Source organism: Eubalaena glacialis, chromosome 2 (assembly GCF_028564815.1).
Source record: "Eubalaena glacialis isolate mEubGla1 chromosome 2, mEubGla1.1.hap2.+ XY, whole genome shotgun sequence".
NCBI classification, from domain to species: Eukaryota; Metazoa; Chordata; class Mammalia; order Artiodactyla; family Balaenidae; genus Eubalaena; species Eubalaena glacialis.
Window position 1 is genome coordinate 155230484 of NC_083717.1, and position 16405 is coordinate 155246888.

Sequence of the window (16405 nt, forward strand, 5' to 3'; positions counted from 1 at the left end):
CGGAAAAAACCCAAATTAATTATACTTTTCCTTTTACTACGTATAACATGAAATTTTTAGAAAAATAAACTTGAAAAGGCTAAATGAATCCTTTTAATTGTCATCAAATTATTATATATAGTTTCTAAACCACAACACTAAAACCCGTCAGACTTTTAGATTTAAATGGTTGTTTTGCTCCAATATTTGAACTTGTTCTGGACTGCAGGGCAAGTTTTCAGAATTGAGTTTTAGATTTTACAAGTTGGCTTCCATGAAAGAATTCTACTTAGACAACTGCAAATACATATTTATAAGGAAAATATGGTATAGTTTAAATCTGAATAGGAACCATCAAGAATATGTGATTGAAAAAAGGTAAGTAGAAGTCCTTAATCATTTTTCATCATTGGAAGATATTGTGCCTTTGTATAGCACTTTGTATAGGTTTCCACATTCATTATCACATCTGATACAGCTGCCTTGTTTTTTATTTTATCTATAGCTTTATCTAGTTACTTTTATGTTTTTTGCTCTTATTTTGATAAACAGTTGCTAAATGACATACCTATGTGAAATTTGCTTTTGTATTTGCTGTAAAAATATTGAGGACAACTTCTATTACTCAAAAAGTTCTATGCAAAGAACAAACGTATGGACACCAAGGCGGGAAAGTGGCAGGAAGCAGGGTCGTGGTGGGATGAATTGGGAGATTGGGATTGACATATATACACTAATATGTATAAAATAGATAACAAAAACCTGCTGTATAAAAAAAATTTTTTTTCATTCTACGCAATAAATTTCTTTTATAATTTAGGGCTAAGAACTCAAGGCAATAAGAGGTGAAATAAAGAATGTTAGACTAAGAGTAAATTCTCTCCATTTCATATTCGGTAACCTCAGGAAATTAATTTAACTTCTTTTGGCCATATAATTTAATTTTGGGCCCGAGGTTTCTTCATCTGGCATAATGGTGGTGCCAGTACTGCCTTCTTAACAAAGTTGTTGAGATGACCAAATAAGATATAAATATACATGCTTTTGTAAGCTGATAGCATAGTGTAAATGTGGAGAATTAAGCAACTCCATAATGTCGTGTGTCAGTTATACCTCAAAAAAAAAAAAAAAAAAGAAGGAATTCCAGTAATAATAACTATATAAAGGTAGTTCTTCCCTATTTGCTCTGACTGCCAGGAAGGTCAGCGTCATATTTGCATGTATTGCATAAACTATGTTAATCCTACTAGTTGTCACATGTGTTCTCCTTTTTCTTGGTCCTGAATTTGGTGACTTCTATTTATTTTCTTTTTTATTGTCATAGATCACAAGGACAAAAATACATATAAAGTTTTAGAAATAATTAAGGTAGTATGTGACAGAACTATTAAACCTTAGGTCTTCTTTTTCTAAAAGTGATACTTTTACCATAGCCTCATTTTAAATCAGTTGTCATTTACTTTATTGGTTTTTTTTTCTCTGATTTGTTTAAAGAAACAAAAATTAACTCCATCTTATTCATATTAGTAGAAAATTGATAAAAATGTTATTTTTACGTGTCAGAAATGAATTTTTAAAACTGTATACTTCAAAATACTGTGGCCAGTTTGCATCATCTCTGTTAAGATGTTTTAAAATTGCACATCTTTTTAACAGCCTCTTCTTGTTTTAAATGTAATGTATATTCACTTATTTTGGACTTCAAAGTTTTGAAAAGCGTTAGTAAGTGACTAATTATATTAATTGGTTAGAATGCAGTTAAATCATTAGTCTTTAAACCTTAATGCTGTAAAATAATTAAGACACAAGTGTTATGGTAATTGATTTAACTATCTGGGCAGTTTATTTCTAGGTAGAGTTACAGAGCAATATTTCTTCTGTGAGATTAATCTGATATTGATATACTTTGAGGGTTTGAATTACAATGCATTGCAGTTAAGAATTTTCTGTTGTGCTTATTTTCTGTGTTATCCGTGAGATTTGATGTACCTTTGTGAAAAATAAACCTTTATAAAGATGTTATCAAGAAGAAACTATTTTCATAATATCCTAATTTCAAAAATTATTATTAGAAGTCAGAAGCTATAATACTTATACCAAATTTTTATGAGGCATCTATATTTTTCATAGAATAACTTATATTCAAAAAATCTATGGCTGTTAAAAGTTGGAAGCTCTCTGTTAACATTTAATGATCTTGTCAGCGGAATATGATTGACACAATTAAGTTGTCTTGCATTTGAGTTACATAAGTGATATGGGATGTGAGTAAGATTCTAATTCAGAACATATGATACTCTTGTTCCATTTGAGAATGAAATTAAAGCAACTTATAAATAAATCTGGTTTTCATTAAAATACGGGAAAAAATCTGCATGCCAAAGCATTTGCAATACAGCTGAGGATCTATACTCTATATTTCATACTTGGAACATTTTTATCACATAGGATTAAATCCACAGATCAAACAAGTTTTCCAGGAAGTATAAAACTTTTTACTCTAATTCTTTTGGCTTGAAGAGAGTGTATATTTACAATAGATCACAGTAGGAAAATAGGGGTTTTGTTAGATAACTTTTTTTTCCCCCACTTAGGAAAAATTTTCAGGTTAGCATATTCTTCTAAAATCTTGAGTTATAAAATGTGCTTTTGCAATTTCTTTGTACTGGCTTGTATTTCTCAAGCTGGAGTTTTATTTTGTAAGTTTAATCATTTCTGTTCCTTGGAAAATATCCATTGCCAAGCACAATTCAGTTGACTGTGACATGCACATGAAATTTAAACTAACTTTACTGTGCATTACTGTATTGCCTTTATTTTTGATGAATGGTAAAGAAAAGCATTGTATTTATAATTGCCTGTATTAAGATAACTTAATAAAGATAAGAAATGATTAATATTAACCAGTAGCCAAACCAGGGATAGAGAAATTATTTTTTGCAATAGTTCTTTTTTTTTTTTTTTTAAATGCTATTCTTGTCTGCTTACATTCTTTTTTTTATGTATGTATGTATGTATGTATGGCTGTGTTGGGTCTTCGTTTCTGTGCGAGGGCTTTTTCTAGTTGTGGCAAGCGGGGGCCACTCTTCATCGCGGTGCGGGGGCCACTCTTCATCGCGGTGCGCGGGCCTCTCACTATCGCGGCCTCTCGTTGCCGAGCACAGGCTCCAGACGCGCAGGCTCAGTAATTGTGGCTCACGGGCCGAGTTGCTCCGCGGCATGTGGGATCTTCCCAGACCAGGGCTCGAACCTGCGTCCCCTGCATTGGCAGGCAGAGTCTCAACCACTGCGCCACCAGGGAGGCCCAATAGTTCTTTTTAATATTAGGAATTAAAAGTTTAATCCTGTGAAGACAGTGTAAAGAAATCACAATCTTGAGAAAAATGAGGCAGTATCTGAAAAAATACCATAAATTGAGTGACTATTGAAGAATAGAGAGTATTTCCATTGCTTCTATTACTAAGATCATCATCATCCTTTTGCTGATTTTGCAGACATAGAATGAAGTTGTTGAACCAGATGATCTCTGAGGTCCCTTCTAGCTCTAACATTCCATAACTCTGTGATTCTGAGTTAACCGCTGGGAGGAGGTGAAGTTATCTTCTGGCCCCCAGTTCAGTGCTCTGGGCAGTCATGTGGCTTCTACGGACATGAGTGAATTGTGATCTGAAATTATAAAGTTATAAAGTATATAATAGTGTATGTTATAAAGTTCAGGATTTCAAAGTGTTCCTAAGATTCTTATACAGGAGAAAAGAGTCTTTGGTCCTGAGGATTAACGTGCTCCCTTTGCCCAGCTCTCCCTTCGTGACAGCAGGGACAGCAGAATTAACAGATGGAATCTACTTTGGTGCGCCTCTGGGCCTTTTTATCTCCTTGCGCTGCAACTGTCTGAGTCTGTTTTGGGTCCCAGAAGGAAGGAGATTTCAGGCATAGAGCCCTGGGCTTTTTGCCAGCTTCAGAAATTTAGTTGCCAGGTGTTCCTCAGTGAGGGTTATTTTGAAGTTCCCATTTTCATATGTATTCAAGAGTGATTAGAAGATGAATATGCCGAGGAGTGTCATGTTGTATTTGTAATCTCTGCACGCTCTTAGAACCTCCTGCATACCAGGACTTGAGGGGCATGCGCAAATGCAGGCCCATTAGCTAGAAATACTTACGTGTAGGCTTTAGTTTCTGGCACATGCACTTCCTAAAGGCATGAGTTAGGGTGGAGGTGGGTGAGCTGTGTTCACGGTGTGGCTTCTGCCGTTGCTCCTTCTCTTGTTCTGTTAAAGAGGAAGTTGTCAGCACCCAACAGTACCTTTTATCGTGTATCTTTTTTTATTTTTTGGCTGCACTGCATGGCGTGTGGGATCTTAGTTCCCTGACCAGGGATCGAAATCGCACACCCAGGAAAGTCCAATAGTACCTTTTAAAGATACATTAAAGAGGACTTCTTCATACACCAAGGTGTAAAAGAGACACAGTGAATCATAAAGTTTGTGTTAGAAGCCATGGGCTGAAGCCCATGTAGAGGAAAACCTTTTTCTTTTTTTTTTTTTTTTAAAGTGAGATATTTACATATAACAACATTGTGTAAGTTTAAGGTGTCCAACGTGTAGATTTGATACACTTAGATACTGTGGTATGATTACCACTGTAGTGTTAGCTAATACCTCCATTACCTTATGTACTTATCATTTCTTTTCTGTAGTGAGAACATTTAACATCCAGTCTCTTAGCAGCTTCCAAGTATATAAAATAGTTAACGTTAACTATAATCACATTGCTTTGCGTTAGATTCGCAGAACTTATTCATCCTCTACCTGCAAGTTTGTACCATTTGATCAACATCTCCTCAGTTCCCCTACCCACCAGCCCCTGCTAACCTCCATTCTACTCTGTTTCTACAAGTTCAGCTTTTTTAGATTCCACAAATATGTGATATACAGTATTTGTCTTTTTCTGTCTGACTTATCTCACTTAGCATAATGCTCACATTGGTCTATTGATGTTACCACAAATGGCAAAATTTCTTTCTTTCTCATGACTGAATAATATTCCATTGTGTGTGCGTGTATGCACCACATCTTCTTTATCGATTCATCCATTGACAGACACTTAGGTTGTTTCCATATCTTGGCTATTGTGAATAATGCTGCAATAAACATGGGAGTACAGATATCTTTTTGATATCCTGTTTTAATTTCCTTTAGATGTATGCCCAGAAGTGGGATTGTTGGACCAATCATATGGTAGTTTTGTTTTTAATTTTTTGAGGAACCAACATACTGTCTTCCATAGTGACAGAACCAATTCACATTCCCACCAACAGGGCACAAGGCTTCCCTTTTCTCCATATCCTTGTCAATACTTGTTATCTCTTGTCTTTTTTTTTTAAAGATTTTTTTTTTGATGTGGATCATTTTTAAAGTCTTTATTGAATTTGTTACAATATTGCTTCTGTTTTATATTTTGATTTTTTGACCGCGAGGCATGTGGGATCTTAGCTCCAGGGATCGAACCCGCACCCCCTGCATTGGAAGACGAAGTCTTAACCACTGGACTGCCAGGGAAGTCCCTCTCTTGTCTTTTTGATGATACCTATACTAACAGGTGTGAGGTGATATTTCATTGTGCTTTTGATTTGTATTTCCCTGATGATTAGACATGTTGATCATCTTTTCACATACCTGTTGGCCATTCATATATCTTCTTTGGAGAAAAAAAATGTCTATTTCCTCTGCCCATTTTAAAATTGGATTGTTTGATTTTTTGCTATTAAACTGTGTGAGTTCTTTATGTATTTTGAATACTAGTCTCTTATCAGATATATGATTTGGAAATATTTTCTCCCATTCCGTAGATTGCCTTTTCATTTTGTTGATTGTTTCTTTTGCTGTACGGAAGCTTTTTATTTTGATATAGTTCTTTTTATTTTTGCTTTTGTTGCTTGTGCTTTTGGTGTCATATTAAAAAAAAACTGTTGCCATGACCAATGTCAAGAAGCTTTTTCCTTGTGTTTTCTTCTGTAAGTTTTATAGTTTCAGGTCTTACATTTAAGTCTTTAATCTATTTCAAGTTAATTTTTGTGAATGCTGTAAGATAGATTTCATTTTTCTGTATATGGCTATCCAATTTTCTCAGTACAATTTATTGAAAAGACTTCTTTCCCCACTGAATATTCTTGGATCCTTTGTTGAATATTAGTTGACAGTATATGGGGTGGGGAGGGGGTATTCCTAGGCTCTCTAGTCTGTTCTGTTGGTCTGTGTGTCTATTTTTATGCCAGTACTATATTGTTTTGATTACTAAAGCTTTGTAGTATAGTTTGAAGTCAGCTTTGTTTTCTTTCTCAGGATTGCTTTGGCTATTTGGAGTCTTTTGTGGTTCCATACAAATTTTAGGATTGTTCTATTTTGGGAAATAATGTCATTGGAATTTGGTAGCGATTGCATTGACTCTATAGATAGCTTTGGATAGTATGGACATTCTAACACTATTGATTCTTCTGATCCATGAACACAGACTGGATATCTTTCCATTTGTCTGTGTCTTCAATTTCTTTCATTTAAGCCTTATAGTTTTCAGTGTACTAATCTTTCACTTCCTTCGTTAAATAGTCATAAGTATTTTATTGCTTTCATGCTATTGTGAATGGGATTGTTTTCTTTATTTCTTTTTCAGATATTTCTTTGTTAGTTTATAAAAACACAACTGATTTCTGTATGTTGATTTTGTATCCTTCAACTTTACATAATTTGTTGATTAGCTCTAACAGTTTTTTGGTTGCAGTCTTCAGGATTTTCTATGTATAAGATCATATCCACAAATAAAGACAGATTTACTTCTTTTCCAGTTTGTATGCCATTTATTTCTTTCTCTTGCCTGATTGCTCTAGCTAGGACTTCCAGTACTATGTTGAATAAGAGTGGTAAGAGTAGGCACCCCGGTCTTGTTCCTGATCTTAGAGAAGAAGCTTTCAACCTACAGCCTTTATTATATTGAGATTTGTTCCCTCTATATCAAATTTGTTGAAGGTTTTTTATCATGAAAGGATATTGTATTTTGTCACATGCTTTTTTTTGCAGCTATTGAGATGATCGTATGATTTTTATCTTTCATTCTATTAATGTGCTATATCATGTTGATTGATTTTCATATGTTGATCCACCCTTGCATCCCATGGATAAATCCCACTTGATCATAGTGTATGATCCTTTTAATGTGCTGTTGAATTCAGTTTGCTAATACTTTGTTGAGAATTTTTGTACTATATTCACCAGGGTTATTGGTCTGTAGTTTTGTTTTTTTTGCAGTGTCCTTATGTGGCTTTGATAGTAGGGTATGCTGGCCTCATAAAATGAGTTTGGGAGTGTTCACTCCACTCCAATTTTGGGGAAGAGTTTGAGAAGTATTGGCATTAATTTTTCTTGAAATGTTTGGTAGAATTCACCAGTAAAACCATGGGTCCTGGGCTTTTCTTTGTTGGTGGGTTTTTGATTACTGATTCAGTGTTCTTACTCATTATTGGTCTGTTCATATTTTTTAGTTCTTCCTGATTCAGTCTTGGTATATTGTATGTTTCTAGGAATTTGTCCATTTTCTTAATTTAACAGGCAGTGGGAGACTTTGGCTATCTGGTAGTGAAAGGATACATTATAGCCAACTGGAAATTCTGAGAGTATCTACCAAATGACTTGAAAAAGTAATACCTATTGTCTTTGATGCTCCCAGCTCTCATATTAGCGTGAATTTTACTTTGTTACCATTGTGCATGTGTATATATGCATATGTTTCAGTGTAAAAATATGACAGCTACAATGCAGAAAATTTAGAAGAGAAAGCAAATAAAAATTATGCATAATACCATCTCTTACCTAATCACTGTTATCATTTTATTTCCTTTGAATTTTTCCCAAAAAGCGTTTTTCAAACATAGTTAATAATATTTATTTTGTATTTCTATCATTAGTATTTTCTATTTTACTAAATGTTTTTTTCAAAAGCTGCTTAACATTCCATTGAGTGTGCTTTTTAAAAAAAATTTTTATTGGAGTATAGTTGATTTACAATGTATTAGTTTCAGGTGTACAGCAAAATGAATCAGTTATACATATATCCAATAAAAATTAAAAAAAAAAAAGAGTGTGCTGTTTTTGACATAAACATTTTCTATTGTTAGATATATAAGATTTTCCCTCAACTTTCTAATATTATAATAATGTTGTAGTCACAGCTTCATACACATAGAATTCTTTATATTTTAGATTATTCTCTTAGAGTAGATTACCACATTTTTATTGTCCTTTGTACATATTATCAATGTTTTTCCAAAAGATAATGCTAATTGACAAGATCACTAGCAATGTGTGAAGTACCAATTATTCCACATCCTTGAATATTGTTTTTTTTAATATTTTTACTCATTTAATTTCTATAGCCTTATTATTTATTTCTTTAATTAGTGCCAGAGATTGGATTTTTCTTCATGTGTATTTACTAGTTGTACTTCTTTCATGAATTGTTTAATTTTTATGTACTAAAGCAAAGTCTTTACTATTAAAGTCTTGGGGAAATTGTCTAATTTTTAAAAACTTCAACACATGTATTTTTATATTGAAAAATTAAAACCATGTATATGCAACCAGTAAATCAAATAAAAATTTCTCTGTGCTGCTACATAGAAATATCCACTTTGGGTATTTTAAGTATATCTTTCTGACTTTTTTAAATGTGCATCCTTTTTTTTTTAAATAATCAAATACACTATCACACTTTTAATCTACCTTTTCTCGTTCATTATTCTATTGCTTTTATATGAAAACTGTAATATGTTTTCTCCTGGTAGTTCATGCCCTTTCCTGAAAATTTGAAAAATATGGAAAACTATAAAGAAGAAAAAGTACCCATCATTCTACCACCCAGGGATAATGGCTATCAATATATTGCAGTTCCTTTCCATTTTTAATGAATCTATATTTTCCCTCAAACTTGTTATCATACTAAATATATTTATGATATATTCAGTATATTATTATACTTATAAAATGTTTTTTTTATGATTGTCCCATAGTCTCATAATTTATTTTAAAATTGTCATGGTCTTAGATGTTTGTTTCCAATTTTCATTATTTTAAATGTTTTCAGTAAACATCTTTTTACAAAAATGTTCTTATTGATGATTGTTTTCTTATTTTTAATAGTCATTTGTTAAGTGTCAAATATTTTAAGGCTCTCAGTATCTATTGCCAAACTGCTTTCCAGAAAGGTAATTTACACAGTTCATACTTTCACTAGTTTTGTGTACATCTCATCACTCTTCACTCACATTGTCTATTATCTTACTTTAAAATATTTGCTAATTTGGTAGTTGAAAAATGGCATCTCATTGTTTTGATACATTTTTAAATGTGAATTCATTAACAAGAATAATAGGATCCCACAAGAACGTATTTTAATAAAAAGAAGTAGGCTTTTCCTAATGGGTGGTTGTAATGGTTATACCGTATGAGTGTGTGTGTGTGTGTGTGTATAAACACAAACACTGAAGTCCTGTGCCTAAAACAGAACTTTTTTTCCTAATAGATCTTGGTATCTTGATGGAGAAACACTGCTAATAATCATTTGTGTTGCCATTGTGTTCCCTCTCGCACTTCTTCCTAAAATAGGTAAGTCTTTATAGAAGAGGACATAATTTGTTTAGAAGAAAAGAAAAAGAAAGAAAGAAAATAATATTAAGGGGCTTTTAAATTTCATAGTACCACATTTTTAGCAGAAGGTGGTTGTGAATAATTTTGAACTTGGACTTTTAGGTTGTTCAGCTTTCAGCCCTGCCTAGTTAACCTATTACTTGGTTTGCAGTAGTATTTTGTCTGCCCCACTAAAATAAAATCTTTACAACGGAATGTTAAAGAGCAGCCTTTCCTTACAGTGTACCATTAGTGGTCAGCCAGTTCCAATCCTGCTGTACAGAGCTACATAAATGATCTGTGACAGATAGTTGGAATGTTGTTATTCTCAGCCCTAAGCCCCAGATACCAAGCACTGTAATAAAAAACATGCCCAAGATGTATAGCTTTAGCTGCACGTTAGGATCACTTTCCTTATAAATTGCTTTTTATTTTACTGTTATTTTACAGGCTTTCTTGGCTACACAAGTAGTTTATCATTTTTCTTTATGGTGTTCTTTGCTCTTGTGGTAAGTTTAAAATATAGTGTATTGCTTATCTCCTTACTAAAATTGAACTCATTGTGTTAATGTCTTTTTTTCTCTTAACTCTGTTTTGTGTTGGGAAGGTATCCCATTTTATTTCAACGTGTTATTAAAAGCACTTTTATTCTGCAAAACTGTTTCCTTCATTGTATCTATTTTGAAGAGGCTAAGCTAGAATAGCATTTCAAATTCAGTTTCTCTTCTGGTTAACTAGAGAGGAGAGCATACTAATTCTGTTAAAACCTTAGATGGAGTATAATTCTTTGGCTAGGTGTATGTATCCATTTATTTCTGTACAATATTGTGTGTGTATGTGTGTGTTTTGGGGGATACTCAAGCATGAGAATCAGGCTGGTTCTAATCCGTAAAATCAATTTGGTCCTAGTCATCTTAATTTTTGAAACTTTGTTCCATTAACGAAACCATAGCTTCAGGGGCTTAACCGTTGATGAGATCTAGTAAGAATTGGAGCGCCTGAATTCTATCTGGTCTGGTTTATTCAGCGTGGTTAAGCTCTCATGAAAAGCCTGCTGCAAAGAAATTTTTTTTTTCACATGTGGAATGTTTTTTTAAATTAGCTCATTTTTGTTATAACGTAGGAAAAATATCTCTCAGATGGTAAACTTTATTCTAATATTTATAAAATAATTTAATATAAAGATAAGAGAATTTTTTTAAAAAGATAAAAGAATTTGAATTTCTTATTTCTTTTTTTTTTTTTTTTAATTTTTATTTATTTATTTATTTATTTATTTATGGCTGTGTTGGGTCTTTGTTTCTGTGCGAGGGCTTTCTCTAGTTGCGGCAAGCCGGGGCCGCTCCTCATCGCGGTGCGCGGGCCTCTCACTATCGCGGCCTCTCTTGTTGCGGAGCACAGGCTCCAGATGCGCAGGCTCAGCAATTGTGGCTCACGGGCCCAGTTGCTCCGCGGCATGTGGGATCTTCCCAGACCAGGGCTCGAACCCGTGTCCCCCATATTGGCAGGCAGATTCTCAACCACTGCGCCACCACGGAAGCCCCTCTTATTTCTTTTTAATTCGTCTAAAACATATTTTAACATTCCAAAGACTGTATTTTTGTGTGAAATTTTGGGAAAAAAATCCTTTTTCTTTTTGCTTAGCAGTTTATTCCATAGTCAGTCTGTCAAACCTTAAGTAGGATTAAACATTTTAAACTTGCCAAGATACATACCTAAATGGCTTGATTAAACTCTTAAAATCATAAGCTTATTTAAACTCTACTTTGTTATTGAGAAATGAATGAAAGAAAAATGCCGTCCAAAAGAGCAAGACAACACATCATTTGTTAAACCATATAGAACCAGATTTCCAAGCTGTCAAAACATTTAGGATGCATTTAACTTAGGCTAAACTATCTTCTGGGATACAAGGATAAAACAACTTTAGATTATTTAGATGAAGTGAAAGTGACCCTGGTTTCAGTGTACAGAAATAGTTATACTTTAATGAATGCTCTTAAAACTAAAAATACTTAACAGTGCTTACATTTAATCATTTGTTGAATTTATCAACATTAAAATCATTGTCCTCCCCCGCAAAAATTGCCCAACTTGTATCTTACAAGTAAGTGAATTGAACATACACTTTTAAAAATAAATAATCTATTGCTAATAATTCTTTTTTTCATTTCTAATATCCTACTGGTCTTATTTATTTATTTTATTTTTTTGGCTGCATTGGGTCTTCATTGCTGCGTGCGGGCTTTCTCTAGTTGCGGCGAGCAGGGGCTACTCTTCGTTGCGGTGGCTTCTTTTGTTGCCGAGCACGGGATGGGCTCTAGGAGCACGGGCTTCAGTAGTTGTGGCACGTGAGCTCAGTAGTTGTGTCTTGCGGGCTCTAGAGCACAGGCTCAGTAGTTGTGGCACATGGGCTTAGTTGCTCCACGGCACGTAGGATCTTCCCGGACCAGGGCTCAAACCTATGTCCCCTGAGTTGGCAGGCAGATTCTTAACCACTGCGCCACCAGGGAAGCCTGAACATACACTTTTTTTTAAAGATTTTTTTCTATTTTATTGAGATATAATTGACATTATAAAGATATAAACTTACAGCGCTGCATAAGTTTAAGGTGTGCAGCATAATGACGACTTACATATATTGCGAGATGATTACCACAATAAGTTTACTTAACATCCATAAACACACTTTTTAGGTGCCACATTAAGAGGGAAACAACAAATAATTTCATCATAGTTTGATTGTTGAGAAGCATCTACATGGTTTAGAGTGGCCTGTATTTGCAAATGAACATATGGATATTAAAGAGAATCAGTGTACACACATTGAATATTTTCCTCACAGATAATTGACCACACAAGCATTGCATAGTTAGGAGTAATTTGGTTTTTATAGCCAATAATTTGAAGCAGGTAAAATGTATTGATACAGCATGTCTATTGTAGTTTTCACAGTTTTCATTTCTGTCATGGCAGATACTCTTTAATTTGATGCAGATTCCTACTGTAGCTGTCATATGGAAATAATACCCTTATTCTGCATTTATTATGCTTTACAAACCATCTGCTCAGATTTTACCTAGGAGCACAATTTAAATTTGGTCTACAATGGGACAGTGAGAACACTGTATACTTTCTTCTTAATTCTCTTTTTAATTGGCATATAGGCATACCTCAGAGATATTGCGGGTTTGGTTCCAGACCACTGCAATAAACCTAGTATTGTAATAAAGCGAGTGACACAAAGTTTTTGGTTTCCCAGTGCATATAGAAGTTATGTTTACCCTATACTGTAGACTATTACAAATCAAAACCTATACTCTTATCTATTGTCCCAGATCCTTATTTTGCTTAAAACTTTTTGACATAAATTTTTGGCCCTGCTGAAATACCTAAAATTTTAAAAATAAATTTTATTTTAGCAGTGGCTCAGCATGATGGTACCTTTTTTGGTCCATTCTTGAACAAAAATGAATTTCTATTCTTTCTAAAAGTTCTGCCTTGAGTACAGGTTAGTATTCTAATACTAATATTTGAAGTAATATTTTAATAAGTCAGTAATGAAAATAGAGAACTATTTGAATCGATTTTGGTTAGATTTGGATTTCCTTCTGCTGAGCACTATGGTAGGCATTAGAGTTGTGGGAGGTTAATCAGGACACTACCCTTAAGGATCTGCCATTCTAGTCAGGGAAAGAAGATAAATTTATCAGAAAAAAAATAGAGAACAATATAGTCAATACATAATTAAGTATTGATTTATTTGCTTCAAAATAGGAGTGACATAAGAGTTGAGAGGAGAGAAGGATCACCAACAGGTAGAATAAAGAAGGATGTGGAAGGAAATAAAACTTGAACTGAGGCTTGAAAGATGGGAATGACTTGGAGCAGAGAGAAGAGGGAAGGGCCTCCTGTGCAAGTGAACAAGTATTTTTAATGCTTAATCTTCTTTTTCCCTTTGTCTTTCTTTCTGACCCCTGGGTTTATCTTCTTACTGTGTTCTGCCTTCAACTTGAGCAAGGACTCCCTGTTACCCTTTGTTGTCAGGTATCTTCCATTCCTCTTCTGTACTTCTGCTTTATAGGATGTCACTTGGGCTTGAGATGGGTCTCTGCAGAGAAATTAGCTGTAGTAACTGAATTTTATGTTAATATAAAATCAGGCTGCTAATGATATTTTCTAATTAATGAAAAAATAATCATTTTCTTGCATTTTAGAGCACTGTTTTGAAATATTTGGGTTTGCAAGTCTCGTAATAACAGCTGATAAAATGAGGTAGCTCACATACCGACCTTATCAAACTACCTGGTACACAATGTAAATGGTTGTTGCTGCTGCCACCTCCACTGTTAGTCAGGGGGAAATGAGAGATGCTGAATTTGGAGCAGGGCTGGAGAGAGAGACCAGTAACAACTTTGCTTCTACCCCACCCCATCCTCATCCTTTTTGGGCAAACATATCAGAAAAAAAATATGGTGAGATTATTGCTTTTGATTTTGTTTTTTTTTTTTCCTTTTGGTAAGTTGACCATTTAGTTTTATTCCGTATTGAAAACTTACCTAGAAATATCAAAGCAACTTGCCCAGTTTATCCTTACAGTTCTTTTTTTTCTCTTGGTGAGGGTTTTAAATAAGAGTAATTTTTTAGTTGACTCATTAATTTAATCCTAAAAGTATATGTTTTCCTTGGGTTTGTTTTATCACTATGTAAAATTTTGATTGAATTAGTTAAAATCTGAAACTAGATAAATACCGAATAGGAATAGTATAATATTTACTTACTGGTCTTCTGCAAAGGACAAATGCTTCCTTTATTCTCCCTTGCCCTTTTGTATGCTGGGTTTCAGCCTAGAGCAAGTATTTACAGAGTAATTAAGTGCCCTGAAACAACTACAACAGTGGTAATGTTGACCAACTCAACTGTAGGTCTAGGAACAGGATGGCCACAATTAAGAGTAAAATCCTGAAACATTTTCATTGATTGTTTCTGGGAAATAGCAGCCCTCTGGATTTCTTTTAATTTTTTAAAAAATTCATTTTTACCAGGTCTAGTTCCGTAGCTTTGTGCTCTTATTCTTTGCCACCTTCATCCACATTCACCAAAAGTGATATAAGTCTGAAAAAAGCAAGGAGGGCCAGTGCTCATACATCAGAAATCCCTGAGCCTCCCCCTTTGCATCTACCTGTGACCATTTCCAAAACTGCTATTAATATTTCTCTGTCTGCTACTGATGCCAGGTCCACAGATAGCCATATTCTTGTACTATTGTCACTAAAAACATCATGTTTGCATTCTGAGTTGGATTTTCTTTTAATGCCTTGATACTATTGGAGTTTTGAAAGCTCTCAGTCTTCAGTGAGGGAGATCTCCACCAAACAACTATGCAGCCCCCCATGCTCTCCCACCGTAGTTGCCCGTGTCAGATGATGGCCCCATTCTATCTAGGGAAATGACAAGAACAAAGAATCTTTTATTAGTTAGCATATTATTTGGTATGGTGTTAGATTAATTGAAATAATACTGACCTATTTGAAATCAATTTCTTGTCATGAATTTGGTAAGAAATCGTCTGATCCTACTTATTCTTACAGATAATAATCAAAAAATGGTCCATCCCTTGTCCTCTGACATTAAATTCTGTAGAGCAATACACCCAGGTAATTGTTTTGTTTTTGTTTGGTTTCTTTTTTTCAGTTTCTTCCTTTTTATTTTAAGCTAAAAAGAAAAATAAAATATGACTAATAATGATTCTTTTCCTAATTAATAAAAAAGTAATGGCTATATTGCATTTTGGAACTTTGTTTTGAAATATTTTTATTTGAAAGCCCAGTAATAATAAATTCATCTTGGTTTTTTTGATGTATTCTAACTTTTAATGACTGCTGGTTTCTCTCTTTCCCCTCAATCCTCTTAAACAGATTTCAAATGCTACAGATGATTGTAAACCAAAGCTCTTTCATTTCTCCAAAGAGGTGTGTAAGTTATTAACAGATACTTTTAGTTTTTTCACATTTCAAGTTTAAGAGATTTGTGTAACAGGGTCTCTTAGGTCTTTAACCCGTAACTAATTAATTTTCATGAAAGTGCTCAGTATAGGGTTGCTTCCCAGAAGGTGGCCCATTATGAAACAGCCACCTTTTTTTTGGCACGCCTTTAAATGGAGCCTGTTTTAAATGGACCACTGCCTAAGAGAACAGATTTACTGAATGTCTGGTCTGGCCAATAAGGTCCTCTGTGCATACAGACTTCCTGTTGCCCTCTGGACTTGTAAAGCTAAATAGCCAATTATATCAAAAACTCCTCCCCTGTGAGTAGAACCTTGGTCTGTGGCTAAACAGCCTCATCCTTGGACCAGCAGTTGAGCGCTGCCAATGCGTCTTCTGGCTGACATTCCAAAGTTGAAATTTATGATGCCTGTAGCAGAGGCAGAAGGACCAAGTCCCCCTTGCCTTCTCTGAGAGCCCTAGGATATTTGAAATGCCTGCAAGAGCCCCTGAGCATCCGCAGAGGAGACAGGAAACTGATCTGAATGATCTCTACTTTACCATTCTAGAAGAGCTCCATGTGTTCCTTGTTGCTGCAGGTTTCTTCATGTACACTTTTTGATTCTGCTAAAATGCAGGTCCCAGATACTAGAATCCCCACTACTCATGTATAACTCTATTAGTGTAGCATTTTAGTGTGATAACTCCTCCATGCAAAATTTTCCTTTTTATTCCCCAGAGTTCTTTTTCGTTGTTGTCTTGTTTTGT

The 16405-nt window shown here is 34.3% G+C and overlaps 1 protein-coding gene across 1 annotated transcript in view; it reads left to right on the top strand.

Moving 5' to 3' along the window:
- SLC38A6 (solute carrier family 38 member 6) overlaps positions 1–16405 on the top strand; it is a 68450-nt gene that overhangs the window by 42287 nt on the left and 9758 nt on the right. Inside the window, exons 7-10 of the mRNA XM_061182654.1 lie at positions 9550–9632; positions 10104–10162; positions 15245–15310; positions 15572–15625. Of these exons, the coding sequence (XP_061038637.1) occupies positions 9550–9632; positions 10104–10162; positions 15245–15310; positions 15572–15625 (262 nt within the window). The remainder of the gene's footprint in view (positions 1–9549; positions 9633–10103; positions 10163–15244; positions 15311–15571; positions 15626–16405) is intronic.